General features: G+C 44.2%; 1 protein-coding gene across 4 annotated transcripts in view; it reads left to right on the forward strand.

Moving 5' to 3' along the window:
* igf2bp1 (insulin-like growth factor 2 mRNA binding protein 1) overlaps positions 1-24,297 on the forward strand; it is a 165,683-nt gene that overhangs the window by 127,630 nt on the left and 13,756 nt on the right. For all 4 annotated transcript variants that reach the window (XM_043674802.1, XM_043674804.1, XM_043674805.1 and 1 more), the window contains 7 exons: positions 1,528-1,591; positions 5,294-5,560; positions 7,574-7,708; positions 8,947-9,069; positions 19,191-19,326; positions 19,773-19,895; positions 20,426-20,545. In XM_043674802.1, coding sequence (XP_043530737.1) covers positions 1,528-1,591; positions 5,294-5,560; positions 7,574-7,708; positions 8,947-9,069; positions 19,191-19,326; positions 19,773-19,895; positions 20,426-20,545 — 968 coding nt within the window. The remainder of the gene's footprint in view (positions 1-1,527; positions 1,592-5,293; positions 5,561-7,573; positions 7,709-8,946; positions 9,070-19,190; positions 19,327-19,772; positions 19,896-20,425; positions 20,546-24,297) is intronic.

The following is a 24,297-nucleotide window of genomic DNA, read 5'->3' on the forward strand; positions in this document are numbered from 1 at the left end:
AGGCGTTTGGTATGCTTTCCTTTATTGGTCAGAGTATTGAGTACAAGAGTTGGGAGGTCATTTTGCAGCTGTACAGGACATTGGTTAGGCCACTGTTGGAATATTGTGTGCAATTCTGGATTCCTTCCTATCGGAAAGATGTTGTGCAATTCAAAAAGGTTCAGAAAAGATTTACAAGGATGTTGCTAGGGTTGGAGGATCTGAGCTACACAGAGAGGCTGAACAGGCTGGGGCTGTTTTCCCTGGAGCATCGGAGGCTGAGGGGTGACCTTATAGAGGTTTACAAAATTATGAGGGGCATGGATAGGATAAATAGACAAAGTTTTTTCCCTGGGGTCGGGAAGTCCAGAACTAGAAGGCATAGGTTTAGGGTGAGAGGGGAAAGATATAAAAGAGACCTAAGGGGCAACGTTTTCACACAGAGGGTGGTACAGGTATGGGATGAGCTGCCAGAGGATGTGGTGGAAGCTGGTACAATTGCAACATTTAAGAGGCATTTGGATGGATATATGAATAGGAAGGGTTTTGAGGGATATGGGCCGGGTGCTGGCAGGTGGGGCTAGATTGGGTTGGGATATCTGGTCGGCATGGACTGGTTGGACCGAAGAGTCTGTTTCCATGCTGTACATCTCTATGACTCTGTGACTTACTCAGCTGCAGGGACAGTATTTCGAAGCAGGAAGTTGTCTGTTGTTTTGGCAATCTGCAGTGTGTGAGAGCTACATCCCAGTGATACCCCCACAGAGGGTAGTATCTGCCCCCAGTCCGGATGGCATGAAAACACAACGTAACTTGGTTTCGCTGTGTTGTATTAATCACGGCCAGGCTGGAAAAAGCAGCTGGTTGAGTTCAGCTGCTGAGATACTTGACTGCAACCCAGGAATGAGTATCCAAGTCAAGTAACCAATTTTCTGGCTTTGACCCAGACTGACTATAGCTCATTGAACCTGGAGCCAGATCCTAACCACAAGCCACTGAACCCAGTAATACTGCAGCTGGGACTGGCAAACATCCAGAAATTCTGACATTGAGTTGAATGAAGAGAAGGGAAAATTCCTACCTTTGATAAGAAATCTGAACTGATTTAAATGATTGCATAGTGTGACCTGAATTTGAGTTATCAGGAAGAGGAGGGGAATCGGTTTAACATTTTGATAAGATGCACGCTGATCCAACACATCTACATGCAGCCAATGAAGTACTTTCTTGAAGTGTCATTACTAATGTTAGAAACACGGCAAGCAGTTCAAGCACAGAAAGCTCCCACAAACAACTGCGATAAATGGCCACGTAATTTATTTTTGTGATATGAAATCGGGGTGAATATTGGCCAGGTTGCCAGGGAGAACACTCTGCCCTTCATTGAATTATACTTAATGGCAGAGCAGACCATGTCAATTAAATGTCTTGCCTGAAAGCTGGGTGCAGGGGTTTGTGCTGTGGAGGGAGCTCTGTGTTGTATCAAGACAGACCTCTTGAGGTAATGGAAGAGTCTTGACTAATATTTGCCTTACTCTTTATCTCTAGTTAATACAGAAACTGAGTCGGCAGTGGTGAATGTTACATACGGAACAAAGGACCAAGCCAGACAGTAAGTACCATAGAATGGTACAGCACAGAAGGAGACCATTCAACCCATCCCACCTGTGCTAGCTTTCTGAAAAAGTTATTCGATGAGTCTCACTCATCTGCTCTTCCCCCTTAGCCTTCCAATTTCTTTCCCCTTTTGAGTAATTAACCATCTTTCTTTGGAAAGTTATGACTGAATCTGCTTCCACCAATCCTTCAGGAAGTGAATTTTCAAATCCGACAACTCCTTCTGACTATATGAATTGGCCCCTTATGCCTGGCTCTGCCAATCACAGAACCACAGGATTGTGCTTAAGGAGGCCTTTTGCTCCATCTTTACTAACATTATTATTAATATCAACAAAATCGTAGATGATCTGATTGTCATTATCCTCATTACAACCTAAGTATTTTGCTAATTACCGTATTTTAAATTGTAATTGAATGGAATTTAAGTTAAATTTTCTGCTTACCAACTGTCCAACAGGAACAGTTTCTGGAAACAGTTCCCCTTAAATTTATTCCATCAAAATTTCACGATTAAATCTCCCCTTTACTTTTTTCACATGGGAGAGACAAACCTAGCTTCTGGTAGCTGGAGTCCAACTTCCCCAGTATGATTCCAGTAAATCTGCTCTGTATCCTTTCTATGGACCTGAAACCCAACATCTTGGGACGGGATTATGAGGGTCTTGTATTTGGACCTCACCATTGTCCAGTTTAACAAATCCATAACCCATGGAGCTTAAACCAAGTGGAGGTTAATCCAACCACAGCCAGATGAAATGATAATGAACAAGATCTATCTGTGCTGTGGTCAGCAATCCCTCTGCTTTCAGATGATCATTCAGAGAAATGGCTCTGGACTCATTACTGCATAGAATTGCCATATTTTAGAGCAACTGGTTTGATGGTCAATCATGGGGTGATAGGGGACACCCCACCTTCACTCTCCTCCTACTGGTCATTTGACATGCTCATTCTCTCAGTATTCTTTCTCTCTCAGCCAATTGGAAAGCAGTCAAAGGCATGTCATTACATGCTTGAGTTGTCAGTAATTACCAGTGGTGTTGTCCTTACCTCCAGAGCCCACTCCATATCCGACATTTTTGTGACTCAGTTCATTGAAATGCTTTTTGAAAATTTTTTTAAAATGCTGATGATTTTACTCTTGGGCATTGTTCCCAGCAGCATTTAGGAGATTAATCCATAATCCCTGGGCAATCCTTGAGGATTAACAAATGCTATCCTGAAGGTTAATTACAGAGTCGAAGTCATTGGCACAGAAGACCGAGTGCTGTAAAAGTCTGTTGAGTATATTGGCTACTTATTTTTTGGAAAAGTGATACATTGATTTGTTGTCGGGGAGATGATAAGGGTATAATTATCAGAATTATTTTGAGTATAGTCTGTTCTGATATAACACGATAGTTCTGTTCCCATGTGATCTTGTGTTATAAGAAAATTGCATAATAGCAGCACCATTTAAACCAATGGGACCGTAATCACGTTATAGCCAATACAGGTAAGAAAAGTTCGCATTCTACAAATAACGGTGTAAATGTTTCAATCGTGTTATCGTCAATTCGTGTTGTAGAAACGCACGTTATAGCAGAGTCGACTGTACCTACAAAGCTCTGCCAACAGTCTCTCAAAAATGGGAGTTTGCCTTTAACCTCTGGACATTGCTGCATTTAGACTTTTGCCATGAATTGGTGAACAGTTAGAGCAGGTTAATCTTAAGGTCTATTTTAATGACAAGATTGATATTCATGCAATTCTACTCAACCTCTCTGGCCCAGAAAGGGAATGGCTGAACAGTGGAGTCTCAATCTGACAGGTAGTAGATCATTACTAGACATTTTGTTTAGTCACTTTTCCCTTTTTAATATCCTCTTTGTTAGTTGAATCTTTCTTTCCATCGCCATATCAAATTTTATTGTAATTCATCCTTGCTGTCACTCATCTTTGTTGTTGTCTATCTCTAAATTTGGACTGTTCAAGTGTAGGCATCACTCATTGAGCTTGCTGTTGTCTGTTCAGTCCTTGGTCAGTGTGCAGGAGGGGGCTAATCAAGTAAACAGGTCTGGCAATCAGATGCCTCATTCCAGCCATCTAGGCATTAATTGTGGACTTAATAATTTGTCTTCATAAACAAGAAGGGCTCTTGAGGTGTAGAGGCAGTGTCTTTACCTCTGACCCAGGAGGCCTAGGCTTAATTCCTGCCTGCTCCAGAGGTATGTAATAACATCGCTGAAAAAGGTTGAAATTTAAACTATCCATAACCAAAGCAGCCTGGTAAGCTGTGTCTCCGTGGACTGCCCCACCTGGTGGTGGAAATGTTTAGTGGTGAGTTGACCTTCAGAGAGTTTCTGGGAGATACATTAAAGCATTCAAGTAATACACTTGGTAAAGCCTCCATCACTTCCTCCAGGTCCATTGCAATTAACTTTGAACAAAGGAAAGTGTTTTTTTCAAAGCCAGGTGCACAAGACCCTAGACAGCACCCCATTTTTGATTGGCTGGATATTATGTCGGCTGGATATTATGTCATTTAGGTTATCTGGTCAGCATGGACAAGTTGCACCGAAGAGTCTGTTTCCATGCTGTACAGCTCCCTGACTCTGTAAAACCTCTTCTATTTTGTCCTGCTTTGTCAACTGTCAAATGGCCAACATTCTGAGCTTAAGAAAACACTTTGAAGGCTTTCTAAAGCTTTTCTTTAAGCACAGCACCATTGACATTAATGACTGTGAGGAGCTCGCTACCAGTTGTTCAGAATGGGGCAGGCACAGTGGCTCAGTGGTTAGCACTGCTGCCTCCCAGCGCTGGGGAGCCGGGTTCAAATCCACCCTCAGGCAACTATCTGTGTGGAGTTTGCATATTATCCCTGTGTCTGTGTGAGTTTCCTCCGGGTGCTCTGGTATCCTCCCATCGTCCAAAATGTGCGGGTTGGTGAATTGGCCATGCTATATTGCGCCTTGATGTGTAGATTAGGTGGACTAGCCATGGGAAATGCAGGGTTACAGAGATGGGATAGGGGCAGGTTTGTGTAGGTACGATGTGCTGAATGGCTTGCTTCCAGATAATAGGGTTTCTATAACTTTTCCATGCGCATTGAGATGCAACTGCACAGGCAGAGAAAGAAAGGGAGGGAAATCCTTCTCTCTGGAACGAACTACCCTCCGGGCATATCCTGATCCATGTGTCCAAAGATCAGCGAGCTGAGAATTGGCTTGTTCAGTCAAATGATGAAGCTAAGCGGAAATTCATGATCCTGAGTAGCTGTCAATGCCCTGAGTCAAGGGGCAGCCAATGAAAGACAGAACAAACTGTCTTTCCAGGAAAGAGATGGCTGAGAGGGTAACTTAATAAAGGTCTTAAATATCTGAAGGGTAAATGCAGTGGAGATGTTTGCACTTGTGAGAAAGACCAACCCAAGCAGTTATACAATAGCCATTACTAAATCTAGGAGGGAATCTGGGGGGATCCCAGAGACTGATTGTTATGCAGAAATCAGTACCATAGTGAGTGGTTGAAAAAAATAGTCTCAGGAGATTTAGGGGGAAACAAGGAAATCACCTCAAGGAGAAAGCAATGGAACGACTTGCAGATTGTGCATGATGTCGTGGTAGGAGACTCATATCGGGTGGTGCTGAATGTGTTATGATCTCTACGTAAATTGGGCAAAAATAAAAATGCAATTTTTGTTTCCTTCCCTCAGAGCAATAACCAAGCTGAATGGCTACCAGCTGGAGAACTACAGCCTGACAGTCACCTACATCCCAGATGAACAGGCAGGACAGCAGGGTCAGGAGACGGGTCGCAGGGGCTACAGCAGCAGAGGCCCCACTCCGCAGGGCTCGGCCACACCCACAAAGCAGCAGTTTGACATTCCCCTGCGCATCCTGGTGCCCACCCAGTTCGTGGGAGCTATTATTGGAAAAGAAGGAGCTACCATTCGGAATATCACCAAGCAAACACAATCCAAGTAAGTTTCCAGCTCTTAGAATGAAACAAAGTCCTGCTGATGCTGGGAACCTGAAATAAAAGAGTAGAACATGCTGGAGAAACTCTGCAGCATTTGTGGAAGGAGAAACAGAATTAATATTCCGCATCCAATTTGACTCTTCATCAGGTTACGATGTCCAGTTAAGAATGTAAAGTGATTAATATTTACACAGCGTAGTTGTCGTTGTTTTTGTAGAATGGAATAGAAGCTCTATCCTCAAACATCAAGGCATCTCAATGCTTCTACATGGAACAATCCCAAACAGTAGGTTAACAATTCAGACCCGAGTCTATCCCCTGCACTGAGCCCAGGCAGTATTACAGGTGAACTTTGTTCCTTGCGTAGCAACCCCCATGCTTTGTAACAATATCTACTGAATTCCTAATAATTTGCCCAGAAAAGGCAGAGGAAGATTTTTATCTGACTTACAAGAAATTTGTTTATCCTCGGATGAGGAGGTGCTCCCTAGGAGTCAGTTTCTCTTAGGGCAGTGCACAATGTTGCAGCCTCAGGGCTAACAATCTCACAGTCATCAAAGAGGCATTATATTCACTAGGTAAGCCCTGGGTTCTAACTCATTCCCAGGATTAATGTCTTGCCTGATAAAGAAAGTTTAAAAAGGTTGGGCCTCTCTCCATTGGAGTTTCGAAGAATGACGGTGATCTTGTTGAAACATAGAAGGTCTTGAGGGGACTTGAGGGGTAGATACCTGGAGGATGTTTCCTCTTTTGGGGGGTGACTAAAACTAGGGAGCATGGCTTAAGAATAAAAGGTGTCCTTTTAAAGATAGAAATAAGGAGTATGGAATTCTCTTCCCCAAAAGTAGTGGAGGCTGGGTATTTAAATGTAATCAAGGTTTTACATTTCCTAGATTCTTGAAAGACAAGGGATTCAAAAGTGATGGTGAGCAGACAGGAAAGACCAGCTGAGCTGATCAGGCACGATCTTATTGAATGATGGATTAGGCTTATAGGATCAGATGACCTACTCTTGTTCCCATGTCCTATGTTCCCACTTGCATTGGATGGAAAGTCAACTTAAGAAGAAGGTATATTTCACCTCTTGTCTGACAATGGGTGAATTTCAGGTGGGAAAGGCACATGATTCCTCTAGGAATTTTAGCACCACAACAGGCCGTGTGGTACCTGTGATTGGCTGTTCTGATCGCAGGATTAGCTGTTACTGATTGCCAATGAGATGGATGGTGTTATCTAATGGACATGAGTAAATGGTCACTTGTGGAACTGCATCCGAAGTCAAATTGGTGACCACAGGTCAGTTGTAATTTCAGCCAATCCATCATTATGGAGTTCTCTGAGTTAGTGGTTGAACTGAGAAACTCACTTTCTCCAGGTGACACGACATTGTGTAATATCTGATATTCACTGTGGTTTCTCTGACTCGGTCTGAACCATCTTGGGTTACACTTTGAGGTTTATAGCATCTGAGAGAGGTGGAGTGATTGATGGGGAGTGATGATCACTTAGCTGGGAAACAATGTCACAGGAGCTTCATAGTCAGGTTTTTGTTTTTGTTGGTGCTGGTATTAAGGGATAGCGAGCAACAGATAGAGAGCAGAGTTGAGATACAGACCAGCCATGAACAAATATTGAAGTCCCAAGGAACTTTATGTCCTACTCCTATCACTCTCTGTGTTATTAATGAGCAATGATCTATTTTGGAATGTTATAAACTATTGTTGCTGATCGAAGTGGTCATCTCACTTCCAATGGCCGTATGTAGTGAAGATTGGGTGTTGAGAATTCAAAATAGAGAGGCCCAGTTTGGATGGAGTTGGAGACAAAAAGAAGGTAGGAGAAAAGAGTGAGACAGAAAGGAAGGGAAGAGAGAGAGTTGGAAACAGTGACAAGACTGTGTGAGGGGAAGGTAAGAGGCAGAGGGGTGACAGATTAATAAGTGACTGAGAAAAAGAACAGGATTTGCAGGAGAGAAAGAGAGAAAAGTGATAACACATCATCTATCTCTCTTCAGGATTGATGTCCATCGGAAAGAGAATGCGGGAGCAGCAGAGAAGCCAATCAGCATTCACTCGACGGCAGAGGGTTGCTCGGCAGCATGTAAGATGATCCTGGAGATTATGCACCAGGAAGCACAGGCAACCAAAACGTAGGTAACTTGGCAACGGCCATGGCAACTAGCAGGAACAAGCAATGAGTCCCTCACTGTGACACTCTGGTATACTCCACGCCCCCCACTGTAACACACTGATATACACCACACCCCTCACTGTAACACACTGATATACACCACATCCTTCACTGTAACTCACTGATATACCCCACACCCCTCACTGTAACACACTGATATACACCACACCCCTCACTGTGACACTCTGATATACCTCACACCCCTCACTGTAACACTCTGATATACCCCACACCCCTCACTGTAACACTCTGATGGACCCAACACCCCTCACTGTAACACTGTGATATACCCCACACCCCTCACTGTGACACTCTGATATAGTCCACACCCCTCACTGTAACACACTGATATACCCCATACCCCTCACTGTAACACTCTGATATAGCCCACACCCCTCACTATAACACACTGATACACCCCACACCCCTCACTGTAACACTCTGATCGACCCCACACCTCTCACTGTAACACTGTGATATACCCCACACCCCTCACTGTAACACTCTGATATAGCCCACACCCCTCACTGTAACACACTGATATACCCCACACCCCTCACTGTAACACTCTGATGTACCCTGTACCCCTCACACTGTCATACACTGATATACCCCACACCTCACTGTAACACACTGATGTACCCTGTACCCCTCACACTGTCACACACTGATATACCCCACACACCTTACTGTAACACACTGATGTACCCAGTACCCCTCACTATAACACACTGATATACCCCATACCCCTCACTGTCACACATTGATATACCCCACACCCCTCACTGTAACACTCTGATGCACCCCACACCCCTCACTGTAACACTCTGATATATCCCATACCCTTCACTGTAACACTCTGATAGACCCCACACCCCTTACTGTAACACTCTGATAGACCCCTCACCCCTCATTGCAACATACTGATATACTCCATACCCCTCACTATAACACTCTGATAGACCCCACACCCTTCACTGTAACACTCTGATAGACCCCACACCCTCCACTGTAATACTCTGATATACCCCATACTCCTCACTGTAACACTGTGATACACCCCACACCCCTCACTGTAACACACTGATGTCCCCCACACCCCTCACTATAACACACTGATGTACCCCACTTTCTTGTAGTGCATATTTTCTGGCTGCATTTTCTTGCGTTAGTCTAATGCCAACCTGGTTTCCACAGAGCTGAAGAGGTTCCACTGAAGATACTGGCACACAATAACTTCGTCGGCAGGCTGATTGGGAAGGAAGGCCGAAATCTGAAGAAAGTGGAACAGGATACCGAAACAAAAATCACGATCTCTCCGTAAGACAAAATGAGATGTCTCCACTTAGAAACTTGAATTGAGATTTTTGATGATGATGAGCTGACGTGAACAAAGATCTGGGGCAATCAGTCAAAATATTGTTGAATGGGGAGGCGGTCTTGAGGGGCTGAATGACCTTAGGCGTACGCCACCATTTCATATATTCTGTAATAAATGTAGCAACAGAAATCCTGTAGCTATGAGGAAGATTCAACTGTTGCTATCCACAACTTGGGAAGTGGAAGGAGGCAATCCCCTGTTGTTAAAATTATCCTGCTGTCAAAGAACCATAAGATATAGGAGCAGAATTAGGCCTTTCCACCCATTGATTCTGCTCCACCGTTCAATCATGGCTGATACGTTTCTCAACGCCATTCTCCTACCTTCTCCCTGTAACCTCTGATGAGCCTACTCATGAAGAAACTATCTGTCTCTACCTTAAGTACAGTCAATAATTTGGCCTTCACAGCCCTCTTGCAACAATGAGTTCTACAATTCCCCACCCTCTGGCTGATGATTTTCTCCTCATCTCAGTTCTTAAGGGCCATCCTTCACTCTGAGCCTAGTCCCTTGGGTCCTAGTCTCTCCTAATGGTGGAAACATCTTCTCTCCACCCACTCTATCCAGCTATGTCTGTAATCTGTAAGTTTCAGTGAGTTTCCCCCATGTCTTTCTAAAATCTATCGAGTACAGACCAGAATCCTCAACCACTCCTCTTATGTTGAGCCCTTCATCCCTGGGGCCATTCTTCTAAACCTTCTCTGGACCCTTTCCAAAGTCAGCATCCTTTCCTACACATGGGGCCCAAAACTGCTCATAATATTCCAGATGTGGTCTGACCAGAGCCTAAGACAGCCTGAGCTGTACGTCTCTGCTCTTGTATTCTTGGCCTCTTGAAATGAAATATAACATTGCATTTGTCTTCCTAACGGCCAACTGAACCTGCAAGTTAACCTGAAGAGAATCCTGAACTATTAATGCCTGTACCTTGCCTCCAACACCATGGGCTCTTATCTTATTTAGCAGCCTCTTGTGTGGCACCTTGTCAAAGGCCTTCTGGAAATCCACATAGATCATGTCCACTGACTCTCCTTTGTCTAACTTGTTCATTGCCTCCTCAAGAATTCTAATAGATTTGTCAGGCATGATCACCTCTTGACGAAGCCATGCTGACTCAGCTCTATTTTACCATGCACTTCCAAGCACTCTGCAATCTCATCTTTAATCATGAACTGTAAAATCTTACCAATGACCGAAGTCTGGTTAATAAGCCTATAATTTCCTGTCTTCTGCCTTATTCCCTTAAACAAGGAGGTTACGTTAGCCATTTTCCAGTCCTCTGGGACCCTCACTGACTGGTAATTTCTGATTATAGAGGCATTTCACCACCAATGCCTCTATAATCTCCTCAGTTATTTCCTTCAGAACTCTGGGGTGTAGTCCATCTTCACAACTTTATCCACCTTCAGAACTTTCAGCTTCTGCAGCATCTTCTCTCTCACCTCTGCTCCCTAACTCTCCAGAGGTTCTGGTATGCTGCTTGTGTCTTCTGCCATGAAGACTGGTACAGAGTAACTATTTAGTTCCTCCAACATTTCTTTGTTCCACATTCCCATGTCCACTCTGGATTGTCTCTTACGTTTCTAAAATTAAAATATGAAAATATAAAAATACCCTTACAAACCTCTTTTATATTACTAGCTAGCTTACCCTCGTATTTCATCTTCTCCCCCTTTAGTGCATTTTTAGCTGTTGTCTGCTGGTTTTTAAAGGCTTCCCAATCCTTTTGTCTTCCCACTTCTCTATATTGTGTGCTTTTTCTTTTATTTTTACTGTCCCTGACTTCTCCTCTCAGCCATGGTTGCCTCATCCTCCCCTTAGTATGTTTCTTCTTCGGGATGAATTTTTGCTGTTCCTCTCAAATTACCCCCAGAAACTCCTGCCATTGCTGCACTGCTGTCTTCCCTGCTAAGGTTCTCTTCCATTCAACTCTGGCCAGCTACTCCCTCATGTCTTTCAGTTACCTTGACTCAACTATAGTACCATTACATCTGATTCGAGCTTCTCCCTCTCAAACTGCAGGGTGAATTCGATCATATTATGGCCACTGCCCCGTACGGGTTCCTTCACCTTAAGCTCCCTAATCAAGTTTGCTCTATCACACATCACCGAATCCAGAATTGCCTATTTCTAATGAACTCTACCACAAACTCATAGACATTCCACACCTTCCTTTTCTTGAGATCCAATACCAACCTAATTTTCCCCAGTCAACCTGCATATTTAGATTCGATTCCCTACAGTATGGAAACAGGCCCTTTGGCCCACCAAGTCCACAAGCTCCAAAGAGTAACCCACCCAGACCCATTGCCCTACCCTATATTACCCCTGCCTAATGCACCTAACACTATAAACAGTTTAGTATGGCTAATTCACCAGAGCTGCATATCTTTGGATTGTGGGAGGAAACCCACACAGTCAGGTGAGGTAGGAATCGAACCCAGGTTCCTGGTGTTGTGAGGCAGCGGTGCTAACCACTAAGCCATCGTGCCGCCCCTTTGTGAGTTTTGTGATAGAAAGGCATGTAAAGAAGGCACTATCTCCTGATTTATTTCTTTCTCACATCCTGACTACTGCCCAGGGCCTGTACTCAACTCCTATCAGAGTCGTTTCTCCTTTGCGGTTCCTCAACTCTACCCCAGTAGATTTCACACCTTCCAACTCTATATCACTTCTTGCTATCAATTTAATTTCTTACTATCAACTCTGGCCCCTCTGCCCGTTTGCCTGTCCTTTTGATAGGATGTGTATCCTTGGATATTTAGTTCCCAGTCTGATCCCTTTGCATGCACATCTCCGTGGTACCCAAAATATTTTAATCTGCACTGAAGCTCATTTACCTTCTTTCATACGCTCCGTGAAGTTAAGTAAACACCCTCAGTTCTGTGTTGACTCCCCACTCTCCCATTGTTGTCCTCTTACTTGCATTGCCTGCAGTTAGATTTCAGATCCTTTTCCATACTCTCTGTCTTATTACTTGTTCTGGAACTGTGACAACCCCACTGTTGAGTCCTCCCCCCACCCTTTACATTTTCTATAATTTTCCATGCAATTGAACCCACCCTAGCCCCAACTATTTAGTTTAAAGCCGTATCCACAGCCCTAGTTGTGCAATTCACCAGCATGATTCAGATGGAGCCTGCCCATCAGAACAACTCCCTCCTTTCCCAGTACTGGTGTCAGTGTCCCATGAACTCCGACCTGTTTCTCCCACACCAATCTTTGAGCCACACGTTTACCTCTTGATTGTTGTTAACCTGGTGCTTACTCGCTCATTGCTTAGGTATTAATCCAGACATTATTACCTTTCTGATTCTCCTTTCTAATTCAGCCCCTAATTGCTTATGTACCCTCAGGAATTTCCTCGTTCTACTATCTATCTGTGGTACCTACATGGACCACGACAACTGGTTCTTCCCCCTCCCACTCCAAGTTCCTCTGCAGCCCAGATGAGAGATCCTGAACATGGACACCAGGCAGGTAACACAGCCTTCAGGACTCTTGATCCTACACCGGAGAACAGTGTCTGTTCCCCTGGCTATACAATCCCGATTTCTCGTTTCCCTCCTCTCTTGAATAGTTTCCTCTACCACCGTGCTGTGGTCAGTTTGCTCATCCTTACTACAGTCCCCACTCTCGTCCACACAAGGGGCAAGAACCTCAAACCTGTTAGACAAGCTCAAGGGCTGAGGCTTCCTCCGGGATTTCTCTACTTGCCTTTTTCATAATCACACCCTCCTGTTCCTGACCACTGACCAAATTCAAGTTAGTTAATGTAAAGGGTGTGACCGCCTCCAGAAACACAGTGTCCAGGTATCTCTTCCCCCTCCCTGATGTGTCGCAATGTTCAAAGCTCAGACTCCAGCTGAGCAACTCTAACCTGGAGTTCCTCAAGCAACCAATACTTGCTACAAATGTGGTCACCATGAACCATGCTGGGATCCACCAGCTCCCACACCATACAATTTCAACATATCATCTGGGCCTGCATTTTATTTATATAATTCTTAATTTGATTTCTAAAAGTTTTCTATTGACCTTTTAGTTTGTAACCTGTAAACATTTCCCCTATATACCTTCAATCTGAAAGTAACCTATTTAGTCAAATTAGTGGCTACTGCCAACCAATGGACTTACAGTGTACCTGTGAAGCCTCCCTTTCTTCTGCGCAGGGCCTCTGATCCTGGCTAAAAAGACCTTACAAACCATAAGCCAACCAAATAAGCAAAAGAAACCTTTTCCGCTCTGCACCAAACTCCCACCCTGACTCCAAGTTCTCTGAACCGTATATTCACTCAGGCTGTGTCTCAATCTGGGTGTGATCTCTCTGACCATGCACAACCTTCCTCAGCTTTCACCCTGACTATAGGCCCCAAGGCATCCATCTTGGATCAGTGGTCTACCTCCTCCCTGTCAGAAGGTTAGTGATGCAGGTCCTTTTCCAAGGGTTTGAGATGAGGAAATACCTTTTCCCCCAGAGAATATCAGCCTGTGGAATTCTCTGTCCCAAAAAACAGCTCAGGGCCAAACCATTGAATGTTTTCGAGAAGGAGTTAGATATAGTTCTTCAGGCTAAAGGGATCAAAGAGCATGTGGGAACAGGGTATTGAGTTGAATGATCAGCCATGATCTTATTGAATCCTATTTTCTATGTTTCTAAAATCCCTGGCAGTGCTGCACTGTCAGAATTGTCATCTTTCAGCTGATTTTGTAAAGCAGTACCCCATCTGCTGTTTTAGTATGGAGTAAAACAAAATCCTGTGGTACTGTCCAGGTGAAGAGACGGAGAGTTGTCCCCATTTTGCCAGTATTTGTCCCTTGTCCAACAGAGTGAAAACAGATGATAAGGTCATTATTATGTCATTGTTTGTGGGATCTTGATGTGCAGCAGTTGTTAGTCCTGTTTCCTCAATTACAATAATGACTAGCTTCAAACAGCTGGACCTCACCGGCTGTGGAATACTGAGTGATGTCCTGAATTTGAGAAGGGCGTTATAGAATTCAAAGTTATTCTGTCTTGTAGTTACTGAGGAAACATGGGGTGGAAATTGATCTTTTCTCTAGAGGCAATAGCCCATTATGTGAAATCCATGGATTCACTTATGAGGAACGTTTGAACAGGTTGAGCTCATACCTGCTTGAGTTGAGGAGAAGAAGATGTGACTTGACTAAAGCATAAGATCCTGAAGGAGACTTTGAAACAATGGATGTTGAAAAGATGTTTCTTTTTATGGAAGAATGTAGAACATATGGGTCATGGTTAAAAATCAGGGGTCATTCAATTAAAACAGAGGTTGGGCTTTTTTTTTCTGCCAGAGTATTGAGAGTTTTTCAAGCTCCCTTCCTGAAAAGGTGGAGGCACCAGAGTCCCTGAGTATTTTTAAGGCTGAGGTGAATAGGTTCTTGTAAAGCAAGGGGATTGAAAGGTTATCAGGGATAGGCAGGAATGTGGATTCTGAGGTTGCAATCAGGTGAGCCATGCTCTTATTGAACAAGGAGGCAAAACCTGAGAGGCTGAATGGCCTTCTCCTGCTCCTCATTCGTAACTTGGTGAGCAAAAAAAGCTCAAAGTTTTGTGGCTGCTTCCTTATGCCAAGCATGACTGATTACATTCAGTGCTTCTTTGAAATTGGGACAATATTATGTGTTCCAGAGCAGCCTTCAAACACAGGCCTCTTGAATGTGACAATGAGAGCCGAAGCACAAAGAGTGTGGAAACAGATCGTTTGGGCCCAACTGGCATTTATAATCCACGCAAACTTCCCCCAACTCCCTTATCTTACCCCCATAGCATTTTATCCCTTTCTCCTTTGTGTTTCTTTCCAGCTCCTCCTGAATTGTTTCCATATGTTCTTCCAGCTTCACTCTGGCTTCCAGGAGTTGGCTGCAGTCTCGACAATCACCCCCAACAAGATGTTCAGGTTTTATTTTGAAACATGACCTTAGTGCAGAGCTGGGAGGATTGGGAATCCCCTGCTGCTGGCTGCACAGCAATTCCACAGGCTGGTACTGCTCTCTGTCCTCATTTCAGCCTCAAGGACCCACCTTTGTATTGTTACCATTAACCTCAGTCAGTGGGGGCTAAAGGCCCGACAGTGATATATGAATTTATTACCACTGTAAATTTAATGGAGTGAACATTAACCATGAGCCAATAAATCCTGCTCTTCCTCATTTGCTTTTTTCCTTTATTCGCTCATGTGATTTGAATATTGCTGGATAGGCCAGCATTTATTGTTCTTCCTTAATTGTCCAGAGGGCAGTTAAGAGTCAAACACGTTGCTGTGGGTCTGGAGTCATGTGTAAGCCAGACCAGGTAAGGATGGCAATTTCTATCCCTAAAGGGCATTAGTGAACTAGATGCGTTTTTCTAACAATTGACAATGGATTGATGGTCATCATTAGACTCTTAATTCCAGATTTTTAAAAACTAAATTCAAATTCCACCATCTGCCATGGCAGGATTCAAACCCCTTGAGGAGGTGATAGTGAACTGCTTTGTTGAGTCGATGCAGTCATTTAGTGTTGGTACACCCAAGGTTATGTTAGGGAGGGGCTGTTTGCAGTCAGCACGAATCATAGCCACAGTTTATTGGCTAATTTCAGCATGCTTCCCTGTCTCAGGGATACCAAGATCAATTGCAGTAACTATGACTGAGACCAGAACATTGCCCACAACAGGATATTCAACAGCATCTTCCAAACCCACTCACTAAAATGGACATGGGCAGCCAACAGAGGGGAACACCACCCCCTGCAAGCTTCCCTCCAAGCCAGGCACCATCCTGACTTGGAAATATATCCCCATTCCTTCCTATTGTTGGCTCAAACTTCCTCCCTAACATCACTGTATCTCCCTACGCTCCAATGACTGCAGTGGCTCAAAGAGTCAATCCCAGACCACCTTCCTCAGAGCAATTTGGGTTGGGTAAATCCCAAAATCTTCTCACTCTGTACAAGGTTGAAGCACCATTGACATCTCATTGAGGCACAACATCTCACTGGGGCATCACCCTAGCCTGGTCTACAAGCTTCTTGTTAACATTGTGCTCACTGTTGGGTGCAGTGCCACCAAAAGGCTCCTGCCATGATCGTAGCAGCAATCAGCCAGAAGAAACCAAAAGTAACAAAACCCAGAAGGTGCAGACAAAGCTCAGCAGGTCTGGCAGCATCTTTGGAGAGAAATCAGTTAGTTGCTGTGGTTCTGTTCGCCGAGCTGGAAGTTTTTGTTGCAGACGTTTCGTCTCCTGGCTAGGCGACATCATCAGTGCTTGGGAGCCTCCTGCGAAGCGCTTCTTTGATGTTTCCTCCGGTGTTTATAGTGGTCTGTCCCTGCCGCTTCCGGTTGTCAGTTTCAGCTGTCCGCTGTAGTGGTTGGTATACTGGGTCCAGGTCGATGTGTTTGTTGATGGTGTTTGTGGATGAATGCCATGCCTCCAGGAATTCCCTGGCTGTTCTCTGTCTGGCTTGCCCTATGATAGTAGTGTTGTCCCAGTCGAATTCATGTTGCTTGTTGTCTGCGTGTGTGGCTACTAAGGATAGCTGGTCGTGTCGTTTCGTGGCTAGTTGATGTTCATGTATGCAGATTGTTAGCTGTCTTCCTGTTTGTCCTATATAGTGTTTTGTGAATGCACACTGTTAAGGATTTTATGATTCTATCTCCTTTGAGCTTTCCCCCTCTCACCTTGAATGCATGCCCCCTAGTTTTAGGCATTTAATTCGACTGGGACAACACTACTATCATAGGGCAAGCCAGACAGAGAACAGCCAGGGAATTCCTAGAGGCATGGCATTCATCCACAAACTCCATCAACAAACACATCGACCTGGACCCAATATACCAACCACTACAGCGGACAGCTGAAACTGACAACCGGAAGCGGCAGGGACAGACCACTATAAACACCGGAGGAAACATCAAAGAAGCGCTTCGCAGGAGGCTCCCAAGCACTGATGATGTCGCCTAGTTTTTGCAACAAAAACTTCCAGCTCGGCGAACAGAACCACAGCAACGAGCACCCGAGCTACAAATCTTCGCACAAACTTAGAAATCAGTTAGTATTTTGAGTTTAGTGATCCTTCCTCAGAACAGAAACCTGAAATAAAAATGCTTGTCTCTAAAGCGAAGAAAATGCCCATTCACTCTCATGGGATCCAAAAGTCCTTCATCCCCAAAGAATCTTGAAGTGGTTAGAAAAATGTAAGTTCCTTCTGCCTTTATACATTAATCAATTAATAAGGGATTTAGTCATCATAGAGTCAGAGTGCTTACAACACAAAAAAAGGACCGTCAGCCCATTGTCTCCATGCTGCTTATGTAGCATCCATCTACGTTTTGCCGTTCTCAGGTAGGGTCACTTGACATGAAACGTTAACTCTGATTTCTCTCCACAGATGCTGCCAGACCTGCTGAGCTTTTCCAGCAATTTCTGCTTTTGTTCTGAGTGCTTTAATCACCTTTTCCAGCACTTGGCCCATAGTGTCGTATCCCATGGCATTTCAAGTGCTTATCTAAATACTTCTCAAATGTTGTAATGATTCCTGCTTCCATTGTCCTTTAAGGCAGTGAGTTCCAGATCCCCTTCACCCTCTGGATGAAAAAAGTCTTTCTTCTAAAGCTCCTCCTTACCTTTAAAACTGTGTCCCCTGACTATTGACTTCTCCACGAAAGGGAAAAGGTTCTCTCTATCTAACCTATATATGCTCCTCATAACTTTCTGCACTGCAGTCAGCTCCCCCTCAGCTCTGTCTATTGCAAGGAAACCAGCTCCAACCTATCTTATCTCTCTTAGCTGTGTGATGAAAGTGGAAAAGCTGAGATTGTTCTCTTTAGAACAAACAATGCCATGGGAACATTTGATGGAGACTTTCAAAGTCATTGAACACTTGAAATGATAAGATTAGATTACATTACAGTGTAGAAACAGGCCCTTCGGCCCAACAAGTCCACACCGACCCACATTTACGCCTTACCTAACACTACGGGCAATTTAGCATGGCCAATTCACCTGACCTGCACATCTTTGGACTGTGGGAAGAAACCGGAGTACCTGGAGGAAACCCACGCATACACGGGGAGAACGTGCAAACTCCACACAGACAGTCGCCTGAGGCGGGAAATGAACTCGGGTCTCTGGTGCTGTGCTAACCACTGTGCCACCATGCCGCCCTTAAATAGGGAGAAATGCTTTCCAAAGTCAGAAGTATGAATAGCTGGTGGAGGGAGGTGGGGTGGGAATAAGGAGATTTTTCTGACAGGGCAAGTTATATCTGGAATGCAATGCATTAAAGAGCAGTGGAAACAGATTCAATAATAACTTTCAGATAGGCGATTGGAAAAGCATTTGAAGGGGAAATTATTTTTTTTTCTTTTTCTTTTTTTTCCTTTTCCCAAACTACCGCAGTTTGGCCTAACTGCGGTAGTGGTTATTTTTTCCCCAGCACCCATGTTGTGTGTGTGCAGCTGTGAGACACAGTGAGAGACACAAGGTGTACGAATTTTTATTCAAGTTCCACCACCAGGAAGATAGGAAAACACCCGAGTGGCCAGTGACAAGCAGTGACCTTCACAAAAGGGCAATGCTGTGTGATCAAACAGTGAAGGGGAGGGCAGGGATTAAATCAAAATAGAGTTGGAGGGAGAAATGATGCGGCGCCCACCTCTCCCTGAACAACTCCAGGGTGTTGGTGGAGACCGCGTGCTCCTTCTCCACAAGGACACCCGGGCCCTAACGTAACCGTGGAAGAGGGGCAGGCAGTCGGCCCTAACGACCCCCTTCACAGGGAAAGTATTTTTATGGTGAAAGGGCAGTGAATGGGATTAATTAGATAACTCTTTAAAAATTGGTGTATACATGATGAGCTCAAAGGTTTCATCCTGTGTTAAACATTCTATGATGCTACTCAGGCAGCTTGTTGCAATATGTTTTCATTTACTGTGAGATTTGCAAATTGAATTACTGGAAGATACATCAAACAATAGCTTTCTTTAAAAAAATTTTTTTTTCAAAGACTTGCTATACTATACCTAAATTTATCAAGTTTTCACTTGCTGTGCCAGCTTGCAGGACCTAACACTTTATAACCCAGAGAGAACCATCACAGTGAAAGGTTCCATCGAAGCTTGTTGTAAGGCTGAGGAAGATATCATGAAAAAAGTGAGAGAAGCCTATGAGAATGACATTGCTGCTATGAATGTAAGTTTAAATGTCACAAAAATGTAATATCTTCCCCTCCATTGAGACATACTTTCTAATTTGCTTTTCACTTTATTGGGCTTGTAGTTTCTAATTTCATTTCATATATTCACCCTCTTTCTGTTTTTCTGTCTACCCCATTCTCTCCCTACATATTTCTCTGCATGGATTTATTGCTTCCTACTTCATCCTCTCTTCCACTGTCTATATTTCTCTTTCACTGTGTTCTGTCACCCTGTTTATTTTAGCTGTTTCAGTTCTCCCTTTCTCTTCATTATCTAAAGCTCATGTACCATTAGAGATGTGGTTGCCCAGGTGCAACATTCCTGTATCTCCCTGAGAATACCTGCCCAGGTGTAACACTGCTGTATCTCCCTGGGAATACCTGCACAGGTGTAACACTCCTGTGTCTCTAAAGTGCTAATTCATTTACTGTTCTTTTTCAGCTCCAGGCAAACTTGATTCCTGGTCTCAATCTGAATGCTCTGGGCTTGTTCCCACCTTCCTCATCCACCATCCCACCTCATCCTGTCGGAGTAGCACCAGCAACACCTTACGGTCCCTACATGGTGAGTCATTCACTGCGATTTTCACATGTAGCCACTTTGCTTAGGAGTGAGACCTGAGATCTTTGATCAATACAAAACTGGGAGGATTGTAGATTGTCAGGGAAGAACTTTCAAAAGGGAATTGGAACTTTAATTACAAAGTCAGAAGAATGAAGGAAAGAGTGGGGAGCAGGACTTCTAAATAGACAGCAAACGTATTGTAGGCTGCAAGGCCTCCGTTTCTGCTCAGAGGTCATTTTTAAGATGGGATTGAGTCCACATGAGCAGCATTGATAAAGCAATGCACCTCCCGGTGTTCATACCTATTGAATCAATGGAAATTAACCTCCAGAGTTACCTGCCGTGTGTGATTATGTCAATATCACAGTCAGGCACTATGACTTCCTCAGCTGGATTTTGGAAGATGCAAATCAGAGGGTACTTTTTCATCCTTTTTCGGGTGTTCTTGTTAAGATTAAGCCAGTGGGAAGTCTGTTTAAGGGATAATGCTGAGCCTTGGCAAATGATGACAATGCGTTTGATTTCTGCAGCAAACCTCTGATCCTGAGACAGTCCATGTATTCATCCCAGCCCAGGCTGTGGGTGCCATTATTGGAAAGAAAGGGCAACACATCAAGCAGCTTTCCCGATGTGCGGAGGCTTCGATCAAGGTAAGTACATTTGCTTCTTTTCATTGATTCTCTAAGATGATGATGAGTTTTCTTAAAGGCTTTATTAGCAAGTGAGTTGGGATGGCATTAGGTGTCAGTTAAATTATGGGGACTGGGGTTATACTTGGGCCCGAATAATAATTATCAACATACAAACTAAGAGCTACTGCTCCTCGGATGCTGCCTGAACTGCAGTGCTCTTCCAGCACCCCTAATCCAGAATCTGGTTTCCAGCATCTGCAGTCATTGTTTTTACCTAAGAGCTGGAAGAGGCCATTTGACCCTTCATGCCTGCTCTGCCATTTGCTAAGATCATTGCTGATCTGATTATGTCTATCTGTCTATCGCCTGTAATTGCCTTGTTAATCAGAATCTGTCTAAGTCCATCTTCTGAACATTCAATGACACAGCCTCTCCTGCTGTCTGGGAAAGAGCATTCTACAGATCAAATTAACCCCTACCCCTTCTCCAAGAGAAAAATCTCTATCCCCCCTCAATGGGAGATTCCTTATTTTTAAATTGAATTAAATCCAGACAGTCCCACAACGGGAAACATCCTCTCAGCATCCATTCTGTCACCTACCCTCAGGATCTTCAGTGTGTTCCAAGGGATCACCTCATTTTTCTAAATTCCAATGGATACAGGTCCAACCAGTCCAACCTTTCATTATATGCCTTCATCCTAGGAATTAGTTGTATAAGCCTTTTCTGCATTGGTTCCAATGAATTATGTCTTTTCAGTGTATAGTACTCCAGATGTGGTCTCACCAAAGCCCAGGACAGCTGTAGCACAACTTCTCTCCCTTTTATATTCCATGCTCCTTGCAGTAAACAATAATATTTCCTTTCCCTGCTGTATCTGTCTCTGTGATTCATTTCCGGCACTCCCAGAAGCATCTTTACCTTAAAGCTCTGCAATCTCTCTCAAAACCTCATGTTTTCCTTACGTCTTACTCCATCTGCCTATGTTACTGCCCATTTATTTAACCCATCCATATCTCTTTATAGACTCCTCATGTACTTTTTGCAATTTTTGAGTCCTTGCCACCTGGTTGCCAATTCTCAAGCAATGCCCTAGAGTCTCCAAGTATTCATCTCCTGGGCATTGCCGCGAGCAACAGCCACTAATGAATTAATTTTAATTTCTGAGACAATTTCCCTTTTTCTAATTGCATAAGTATTGGAGGAAGTTTTGGATCAGTTCATTTGAAGTCACATAACGAATACTCCAGCACTACATCCAGTCAGAGTTGGCAAATGTAGCCAGGCTCCCTTCCTCAGGACATTGGGTCATAGAGATGTACAATACGGAAACAGACCCCTCACTCCAAATCGTCCATGCCGACCAGATATCCCAAACCAATCTAGTTCCATTTGCCAGCATTTGGCATATGCCTATTCATATACCCATCCAGATGTCTTTTAAATGCTGCAATTGTACCAGCCTCCACCAGTGCCATTTGCCTTATGTTAGAGGAAGAAATCAAAAGGCTGGAAAGTGAAGGAATCATCAAACAAGTCCAATTTGCAGAATGAGCAGACCAGTTGCACTGATTCTGAAGCCCAATGGATCGGTTTGTTTTTGTGGGGATTTTTAACAAGTGGTAAATCGCCTTTTGCAGCTGGATAAATATCAAATCCCCCATATAGAGGGTTTAAATGCAAAACCTGGCAGGGGACTGTCCTTCATGAAGCTGAACATGAGCCATGCATATTTGCAATTGCGGTTAGATGAGGTTTCGAGATGTATGCTTCAGTTAATATTCATAAGGGTTTGTACCAATATACAAAACTGTCATTTGGGGTACTGCCAGCCTGTGCAATTTTTCGGCGGACGATGGAGAACATTTTACAAGATCTACCCCAGGTAGCCATTTATCTAGATGACATGCTAATAACAGGGAAGACCAGTAAGGAGCACATAGAGAATTTGGATGTAGTCCTTAGATGTTCCTCCCAGGCAGATGTATACCTTAGAAAATGTGTGTTCCAGACACCCCAAGTGACCCATTGGAGAATGAAATGAGATCAATCAAAGGTGCCCCAGTTCCCCAGTCTGTACCGGAGGTTAGCTCTTTCCTTGGGCTGGTGAATTGTTGTAAAACGTTCATAGACAACCTGCCCTCCATCCCAGCAACTTTGCATCAACTTCTAAACAAGGGTTAGCCTTGGAGCCAAGCCATAGCTTTTAGAGAAGTGAAGAAACAGTTCTCATCCTCTAAGGTGCTGTCACACCATCATCCCAAGTGAGATTTGGTATTGACATGTGATACCTCTCTGTACGATGGAGTAGTATTAGCTTATAGGTGGGCCAATGGAAAGAAACACTCAATAGCATATCATCCTCAGGACTTTGGCTAAAACAGAGCGTAAATACGCTCAGGTAGAGAAGGAAGGTTTGGTGGTCATATTTGGAGTCAGGAAGTTCCAACAGTACCTTTACGGATGTAAACTTTTAATAATAACGGACCACAAACCCCTGGTAGTGCTTGCCCATAGCTTCAGGCCGAATTCAGCAGTGAACTCTAATACTAAGTGCATATAATTACAGGTTGGAACATCATCCTGGAGGCCAAGTAACAAATGTGGATGCCTTGAGCCTCCTTCCACAGGCAGGTATACCACCAGTGATACTGTCACTGGAAGATTCCGTTCTGGTTTTAAATTTTCTGGACACACTTACAGTCACAGCTGACAATATCAGACTTTGGATGCAGGAAGATCTGGTCCTGGCAAAACTGAAACAGCTGGTGGTGATGGGGATACCAAAGGACCATAACAACCAGAATTGAAATGTTTCTGGACTTGGAGAGACCAGATCACAGTAGAGGATGGCATATTAATATGGGGAGGAAGAGTGACTGTCCCGAGCAAAGGTCACCTGGCTGAACTCCACTAGGGTCATCCAGGGGTTCCCAAAATGAAGATGTTGGTGAGAAGTTATGTCAGGTGGCCAGGGTTGGATGCAGACATAGCTGTGTTGCTGGGCCGTGCACAGAATGCCAACAAAGACAAAACTTATCACCGGCAGCTCCCACACATTCATGGGAATCGCTGGGTAACCCTGGACTCAGGTTACACATCAACTATGCAGGTCCTTTCATGGGCTCAATGTTATTAGTCATTGTGGACGCCCATTCACAATGGCTGGACGTGGGCAGAGTTCATTTGTCAAATATAGGGATGACGACAGAAAAGCTACGCACATCTTTTGCAATGCATGTACTCCCAGAAGTGTTGCTCACAGGAAACAGGCCATCATTTTCCAGCAGGGAATTTGAGTATTTCCTAAAGTCAAATGGCATTCAATATATAAGGAAGCCCCATACCACCCATCATCCAATGGTCTGGCAGAAACAGCAGTCTGAACTTTGAACGCAGGCTTAAAGAAACAGCCTACAGCTTCACTTGGTACCAAACTATCCTGGTTTCTATTTGATTATCAGCCCACCCCTCATGTAACCACAGGGCTAGCTCCAGCAAAGTTGCTAATGGGGAGAAGATTCCCCCTCCCCCCACGCTGATTGATGATGTTACTTCCGCCCCCATCATGGCCACTCCCACGGCCACTTCCACCCCTCACAATTCCTCATGCATCACACGTGACATCACTTCCGCAGCTCACATCATTGCTGATGTCACATGCTCAGTGACTTCCGCCACCCCACTGCCGTGTCTGCCACCACTTCTGCCCCCACCAACGCCACTCACTTGCATTCTGCTGACACGCCCCCCACAGATCCCACTGTCAC

Source organism: Chiloscyllium plagiosum, chromosome 33 (assembly GCF_004010195.1).
Source record: "Chiloscyllium plagiosum isolate BGI_BamShark_2017 chromosome 33, ASM401019v2, whole genome shotgun sequence".
NCBI classification, from domain to species: domain Eukaryota; kingdom Metazoa; phylum Chordata; class Chondrichthyes; order Orectolobiformes; family Hemiscylliidae; genus Chiloscyllium; species Chiloscyllium plagiosum.